General features: G+C 47.0%; 1 protein-coding gene across 1 annotated transcript; it reads right to left on the bottom strand.

The window, feature by feature from the left end:
• Window positions 1-6817: 6817 nt before the first annotated feature.
• Window positions 6818-7649, bottom strand: LOC119282426. Its single transcript, XM_037562660.1, has one exon. It carries the CDS (start codon window positions 7566-7568, stop codon window positions 7242-7244), a length of 327 nt encoding a protein of 108 aa, XP_037418557.1. The 5' UTR covers window positions 7569-7649; the 3' UTR covers window positions 6818-7241.
• Window positions 7650-8307: the final 658 nt, after the last annotated feature.

The following is an 8307-nucleotide window of genomic DNA, read 5'->3' as shown; positions in this document are numbered from 1 at the left end:
GAGCCGTGGACGAGAGTGTGGTAACTAGGAGCAGCTAGCACTGGCTTATAGTAGATCGAGGGTTGGTATGGGGCACCTCTCATGGCCCCCATTTGGATTGTACACATCCATCTGTTGTCTCTGCCTTTTTATTGCATTATTGCACGACTTTTGTACGTTTACATGCAATGCAGCAGCAGCTTAATTTGCTCTGGTTCCCGTGTATGGGCGTGTAGAAGTAATCATTGTCGGGTACGTCTGCGCAGTGGAAATAGACCGGCACGTGAACTCGAGCTGTAGGGATTTGTGACTCGTGTCAAGAGTGAAGAGGTAGTAAGAGGGACGGCGGAGCGAAGATGATATATACCACCAAACATAGTACTCCCTCCGTCCGAAAATACTTGTCATCAAAATGGACAAAAAGAGATGTATCTAAAACTAAAATACATCTAGTATATCCTCTTTTATTCATTTTGATGACAAGTATTTCCGGACGGAGAGAGTACATCACTTGATAGCACGTATTTTTGTCTGCAAAGAAGATACTCGCGGGCTGCTTGGAAGAGCTCGCGGCGCAACCGACAAACTGATGCCATGTGTGCGGAATAATATACTTAGCAAAAATGTGAACCAACGGGCCCAAACTTATAGTGGGTCAACCAATGGAGGTAAAATATCTCATTAATCCCGTAAACTTTGTTCTGGAGCCCCGTAATATATATCCAACTAAATGATATACAATGACAATGATGCTATTTTAAAAATGGAACATAGGATAACTGTTGAGGTGCAGAAAACAGAAACCCGAAAAAGGCTTTGCCTTCTCTCAATTAAAAGATGATTTAGCTACTAATCTCCTACCATGAGTAGATTGACTCAAGGAGATGGGGACCGGAATACCGGGTTCTTTCACGCACAAGCTTCAACGAGAAGAAGTCACAACAGAATCACTTGTTTGATAGCTGCTTATGGTTCCGTGTGTGAGGCGAAAGAAGATATGAAAGCTGAGGTGCAAAGTTTTTATACCGAGTTATATACCGCTCCGGCAGTGCTAGATGTAGAGGCTGTTCTGGACCATGTACCAAGGAGTAGGAATGACAGTTTAATGCGTCCTTTTGAGGAAGCCGAAGTTACCAAGGCCCTATTCAGAACGTGGCCTTCAATAGCGCCGGGAACCAAAGGGTTCAATGCGGGCATCTACCAGCGGCATCAGGACCGGAGGGTGTTAGAGCATCTCCAGCCGTTCGGCCCCCTAGCACACCAGTCGACGCTATTTTGACCCCTCGACCAGCGGTTTTTGGGTCCTGGGGCGATCTAGTTCCCAGCCACGCCCCCAGGTACCGGCAACAAGAAGTTATAAATTCAAACTCGCCATTTCCCGCTACCCAATAAAACACCAATAAAACAGGCAGAATATACAGGCAGAATATACTGGAGAAAAACTGCCTCCCGGGTAGCACGCTCGGGCGACTCCGGAGGTCCCATCGAACCTAGCCAGCAGCACATCCTTCCCAGATCTGTACTTGCCGCCGTCGTTGCCAGCCGCAGGTGCGACAACGGCTGCGGCGCTGCCCTTTCACCAAAGGTGGAGGGTCTGTGGTGGCTCCAGCCTACCTACTCTGCAAGCGCAGACGACAACGGCATCGAGAGGAGCTGCTTGGCGGAGGCGGAGGTGCTCGCCGCTGTAGGGTTCTATGCTGCGGCTTGGATCATAGCCCGTCGCCGCCGCGCGGCGTCGTTGGGCCATGTGGCCAGGTCGTCGTCCTCCCGCGCGCGGTCCCGCCAATGATCTGGATCCGCTGGCCCCTGATCCGTGATGTGCGGGTGGGGCCCAGGGACGGGCATGACCGGCGGCTAGTGGTAATCCGGCTAATGGCTGGCGCCGGGGAAGCTCGGTCTGCCGAGGTCATCGCTGCCCTCACTGCTGCCGCGACCACGCGGAAGTCCAGAAATCCTCGTCCATGCGGACGGCGCGGCGGTCAGGTCTGTTGTCTGGCAGCCGCAGCTTCAGCGTCCTTCGTGATCGATCCGATGTGACTACCTTGATTCAGATCTGGACAGCTTGGTTGCGGTGATCCACACCCAATTGTCTATGTGCTGCAGCGACTCCCCTACGGCTCCACGATGTCGACGATCATCGAAAAGTCTATTTTTTAGGGTAATGGTTGACTTCGACGGTGAGATGCAAACTATGGGCAGCGACTTGACTCAAAGGAATGATTATGCAACGACAGCAATCACATCGCATGTAGTTGTTGGGATCATGGAGAAGTGGTGGCGACAACACATGAGTGACTTCGATGGTGGTGCTACTTGTGCACCTGGTCTCAAGCTCCGAGGTGAAAGCCTAGGTCTGGCCAATTGGTATACCTAGTAATGGCGATATTTTTCTTACATCGTTACCATGTTGAAAGTATTGCTCGGTTATGCTCAGACTGATTCTTCAGGGTGAAAATCTAGATTCTAGCATTTGTTGTTGGATCCGGTGACGACGGTGCTTGAGCGCCGCTCCTTTTCTGAAGGCGTTGTTGTTGAAGAAATCCGTTGTCCATGTGGTGTCATGAGATAGTTGGTGCGGATATGGTCATTGTCGTAATTTGCCGATCGTGGATATGATCGCTTGGGTTTTAATTTTTCATCGCCTAAGCATAGCTTTGGTCGCATGTGACTTTGCTATTTGCTGGCGTGTTGTGCGTGTGCGTTGGTGTTGGCTGTGTGCATCCTACTTATGCAGAGGCCGGGTGTGTACTTATTGTGTTTGTATCCTCTTGATACTTCATTATGAGCTAACAAAATCCGCCCTTTATCGAAAAATTAAAATGCCACAAGTCCGGCAATCACCATGCCACAGTTCGGTGATCAATCACTCGAAAGTTCTGCGTTAAAAAATAAAGGACGTGCAGGCAATGCATCAAACGATGGTGTCCTCCTCCGGCGTCGGACTAGCAGGGGTTGGCGTGTGTGGCTGCTCGGCGTCGACGCGGCTTTTGTGCTGGGCGTCGTGGAGACATCATCGTTCGGGCTTGACGGTACGTCAGCAGATTCATGGAAACACCGACGAGCGAGCACTGGGCTGCCATGAAGCAGCTGCTCAGGTACATCGCGGGCACGCAGCAGCTGGGGTGTTGTTACTCCCAGCAGGCTCGCGGCGCAGAGCTCGTCGGCTACAGCGACTCTGACCTCGAGGGGGATTTGGATGATCGCAAGAGCACCAGCGGCACCATCTTTTTCCTCAGAGGCAGTCCGGTGTCTTGGCAGTCTGCCAAGCAGAAGATCGTCACGCTCTCCTTGTGCGAGGCGGAGTACGTCGCCGCGGCTGGAGCCGCGTGTCAGGGCATCTGGCTCAGGCGGCTGATTGGAGAACTACTCGGGCGCAACGACCGCGCCACGAAGCACTACATCGACAACAAGTCCGTGATCACACTAAGCAAGAATCATGTCTTCCACGACAGGAACAAGCACATCGAGCTGCGCTACCACTTCATTCGTCAGTGTGTCGAGGACGGCAGCATCAATGTTCAGTACGCGCGGACTGATGATCAACTCGCCGACATCCTCACGAAAGCGCTCGGCCGAATTCAGTTCCAGGAGATGCGTGATCGTGTGGGCGTCATCAGGTACAAGCCAACCTAGCTTAGGGGGAGTTTGTTGCACAATAAGCTAGTTTAGCTAGCGTGTCAGGTTTCAGTTTTTCAGACTTTGCTTCAAAGTAGCTTTTCTGTTAGGATTCAGTTAGTGTTTTCTGTCAGGTTAGTTAGTAGCTGCCGTGAGACGCAAGCTTGTGCGGTCCGTGGAGCGATTGTAGGGAGGCCGTGGACTGCGTGCTCGATCGTGGGATGGCACGATCCGGTAGGGGTGGCAGAGCCGCGGCATGATCTTGTTAAGTTCGGAAATAAAAGGAAGAAGCAGAAAAGCAGTATGCAAGTTCGCTGCGCAAAACCTCTCTCTCGTGAGCCGATTCAGAGTGTCTCGAGGAGAACAGACTGTACCTACGCTGACTGGCCGCTGCCTACGGGCAGCTCGATTGGGCGTACACAACATGCAGATGAGGACCATGGGTTTTAACTTGCATCATGTATGAACCCATACCATAGCGTGATATCATGAAGACTTTTGCTCTCTGTGTGTGTACGCCGCTGCTGCCAGGAGCCAGCGACGTAAACAAAAAGAGAGTAGACATGTGTTATAGAGAAACACTATTTTCTAAGATGCCCGCAAAACCTTTTTTTTTAAATCACATGAGAATTTAGTTATTGTCTTTGAATCGCCAAGTACTTCCACATCCTTAGACCATTTACTCAACATAATGTTCCTGGGTTATCACATAATCTCATGTCACAGATTGGTAGTTTGAAAATTCAGTATATTTATACTTAATGTTGGATATTCATCGCCAATAAGTTAAAAAATAGCCATGCCTAGTGGTGGAATTCGAGCCGAGTCGAGCCAGCTCGACTCGACTTGCTAAAGCTCGCTTCATTAACGAGCTAGCTCGACTCAACTCGTTACTATAACAAGCTCAAATCCAAAATTGGATCGACTCGTATAACTCGCGAGCTGCCTCGTTTAGCTTGTTAAGCTCATTAAAGATATGAACATAAAACCTGACGAATACGACAAAAAGATTAACTAGAAATTTAACATGTATATATATGGCCATGTACGTGCGAGTCTCCTGGGTGACTAGGCCTTGAGCGGTTGGGCCTTGTGCTTGGACGCAAGGTGTTTAGTGGCTATTTTTACGACCCATCAAGAAACATTGATTCTTTTACCGAGCCTAACAAGTTATACGAGTATTTGTGAGATCAGCTTGTTTAACTCGGCATGTAAACGATTTTAAACTAAAGCTTGGCTCGACTCGTTATTGTTCGAGTTCGAGTCGATTCGAGCCGAGTCACGAGCTACTAGTTTTAGCTCGCGAGCTTCGAGCTTTTTTTCCCCAGCCCTAGCCATGCCTTTATTTCACAAAACTACGGTACCATCAGATTTGTGCATTTTATATATTTATTTAACTCCAGTTAATGTTTACCAAACTACAAAATCATAGAAAAGTACATGTTTTCATTATGAGAGAATTTAAAGCCACAGCTCCAAATGCATATCAAATGAAAAATGTTGTCTTTTCAACCTATATTGCCCATCTTAAATCCAATTTCATATCATACTACTGGAATCTTATTTTTGAGCGCATGTTCCAATCTCAACGCCACTACTATGGAAAATTATGCTACATGTCTCTATATGTCATTAACAATATATTTATAGTTTATGACCTTAAGTTAAACAATTGAAAATGTTGGACGCAAGTCCATATCTCAACTCCACTTACCTATGTAATGTGACGGACAAACTATCTCCTACTTGGGATCTAAACTTCGATTACACTATGCACTAATATATCATCACACACAAATTAATGAATACGATCAACATTATTATCTATCAAATATAATATTTATTTATAAATACTTTCACATGTTAGATCTCCTCACATTTAATTCAACACCCTAGAGTGCTCTAGCCCAATCGAGTCATTATAATGGAACTTCAATGCTACAATGGTGATGCTCCAGCGTACCAAGCCGTAGGTACGTCCCCGGAAGAAGCATTCATCATAACGTTTGGTACAGGTGGGTTCTCAACGGACCACCGACCAGCAATCTCGCGCGGTACTGATTGCAAATTTGCAATCCGGTGGTCAGATGGCACACACTTGCTGCTCGACCGTCCCACCGACACAATACAAGTACAATATATGTTCGTTTATATATGGTGCCCACGTTTCCACACTTAGATTTTGTTTTTGGAGAAAGAACGATCAGCTACGGTGCTACGCCAACTCTTGCGAGCACTTCCAGGTGGCCATACACATGCACTCCTTTTGTCCAAGTGGTGTCCATATGATTCAGGTTGTTATACACGTGCACGTTCGACGTGTGGATGGTGTTCATTTTTTGTTAAGGGGTCCAAAATAAAGCGTTCCAGTCCATTTCAGATTGAGAAGAATAAAACAAACCGAGATATAAAAGGCTTGTTTTTAGGTGTTATGTTTGTGTTACGTCTAGTTATGGTTATAAGTTGGTTAGGCTGCAGCTCGAGGACAAGCTGCATGTCCAGGTGAGGTGTAGTGTTAGAGTACGTAATGGGCCTAATGAGCAGTCTTAAAGTTAATTAGAGATAAAGGTCGCTTGCTTAGGGGTCAAGTAAGCCTTTCTTGGGAGTCAAGTAAACCTCTCTATATAAAGAGAGAAGATGTATCAATCTAATCAAGCAAGAATTAAGAAGGAAATCCCTCCTCTTGCCCGACCGTGGGCAGAAAGGCCCCCGGCCGGCCCTCTCGCGTCCTCCTTCTAGCAGTGTCGTAACAATTAATGTTAAAGTATGTAATGGGCCTAATGGGCCCGTTAGTCTTAGGGTTAATTAGAGATAAGAATCGCTTGCTTAGGGGTCATGTAAGCCTTGCTTGAGAGTCAAGTAAACCTCTTTATATAAAAAAAGAAGATGTATCAATCTAATCAAGCAAGAATTAAGAAGGAAATCCCTTCCCTCTTGCTCGACCGTGGGCAGAAAGGCCGGCGGCCGGCCCTCTCGCGCCCTCCTTCTAGCAGCGTCATAACAATTTGATATCAGAGCGAACCCCGGTCTACAAGAAAGTGCCATTGCACCCTTACCACTAGGCTACTACCTAGTCCTCTATCACATGTTTGGCTCTTGCCAACATGGGCTTTATTCTAGATTAAACTCCTAGTTTTTAACAATGGCTATATATATGTAGCATATATTTGCTTTCGATCATGATTGGATGGTACAATCACCACCACTCAATAGTACTACAAACAAGACTGCATGCAAAGTTACACGTACTCCCTCCGTTTTTTTTTAGTCTGCATATAAGGTTTGGTCAAAATCAAGTTTTATAAAGTTTGACTTACTCTATATTAAAAACTATCATCATTCACCAGATGAAATCAACATTATCAGATGCTTCATCAAATGTAGTTTCATACTATATAATCTTAGTATCATAGATGTTCATATTTTTTAACATAAATTTGGTCAAACCTTGTGTACTTTGACTTTGACCAAAATTTATACGCGGAGTAAAAAAACTTGAGGGAGTACTCCAAGAAACATGACACTATCGTAAAATACATGGTCAAAACGGAAATGGAAATATACAGTGAAACACTGATCGGACGGACGAAGTGCAGTGCGGGAAGGAGGTTGGACCGACAGCCTGAGGGCTGTTCGGTTCACTCCCCCTAACGGCACTGGTACCTTCGGAGGCATGCCCGGCCGGTGTAGGCCCCTCCGCGCGCCGGGCACGTCCTGGTGCAGGCTGCCTTGTTGGGGTTCAGGGAGCTCGCGCTGATGCCTCTGCCGGCGAGGACGCGGCGGTGCCCCTCCAGGTCCACCGTAGCCGAATCCGCGAGTTCCGTCGCCACGCCGTCCTCCAGCTTCATGGACGACGACGACGTTGGCATCACCGCCGCCGCGGCGTCGATGCCGGGGAGCGCCGCTGCCCTCGTGTTAGGGCCGGCGAGCAGGAGCGCGAGGATTACGAGCGAGACGCACGCCTTTGTATCCATGCTAGCTTAGCTAATCAATCCGCCGGAGAGTGTTAGCTAGTATAGGAGGAGCACTGACTTGTAGATCGACGTTCGGTATTCTTTTGAATAGTCGACGTTCGGTACTTTGAATACGTTCGGTATTGGGTAGCTCTCGTGGCACTGTCTATTTGTCTCTGCTTAATTGAATTCAATGCAGCAGCATTTTCTAGGTGAACAACAGCGCTTAATAATAATAAGCACCCGACCAATTGGAGGAAAAGGAACATTCCAATAAAGGGTTATGAACTTGTAATTATAGAATGGAATCGATCATCAAATTATAAGTTCTCTGAATAGCGGAGATTGTTAGGTTTTCGGGTCTGGTTTTCCTTATAAACTAGACCAACTCTCTTCTTCTTAATGAAATGCAGGAACCCCCTACCCTCACACGATGTTTCTTAAAAAACAAAAGCAACAAATCATTCCAACCAGACAAGACCATTCTATTACACAAGATAATTCCCGTAACCGAGAACGGGATTTTTACAACGATCGCCCGGCTAAGGACTAGAAAACCACCCGACATTGTGGGCCTGTAAGAGTTATAGCTGTAACCCATGCCTTTTTTAACTCCAACCAAGCACAAGAATGGAACCAACCAATTTCTATGAAACAAAACCATGACATTTCAGTACTTTTGGTCCTCAAACCAACCCCATCCTTAGTAGGTTACGACACAACCATCACTACAAACTACATACACATGCACGGAAACACA

The sequence above is a fragment of the Triticum dicoccoides genome, chromosome 3B (assembly GCF_002162155.2).
Source record: "Triticum dicoccoides isolate Atlit2015 ecotype Zavitan chromosome 3B, WEW_v2.0, whole genome shotgun sequence".
In the NCBI taxonomy this organism is placed as follows: domain Eukaryota; kingdom Viridiplantae; phylum Streptophyta; class Magnoliopsida; order Poales; family Poaceae; genus Triticum; species Triticum dicoccoides.
The sequence above is the reverse complement of the archived record's forward strand: the minus strand, read 5'-3'. Positions and strand labels throughout refer to the sequence as shown.

What these genes read in the sequence shown, in the direction of transcription:
- LOC119282426 (XM_037562660.1), bottom strand. Translation starts at nt 7,568, where the DNA reads ATGGATACAAAGGCGTGCGTCTCGCTCGTAATCCTCGCGCTCCTGCTC.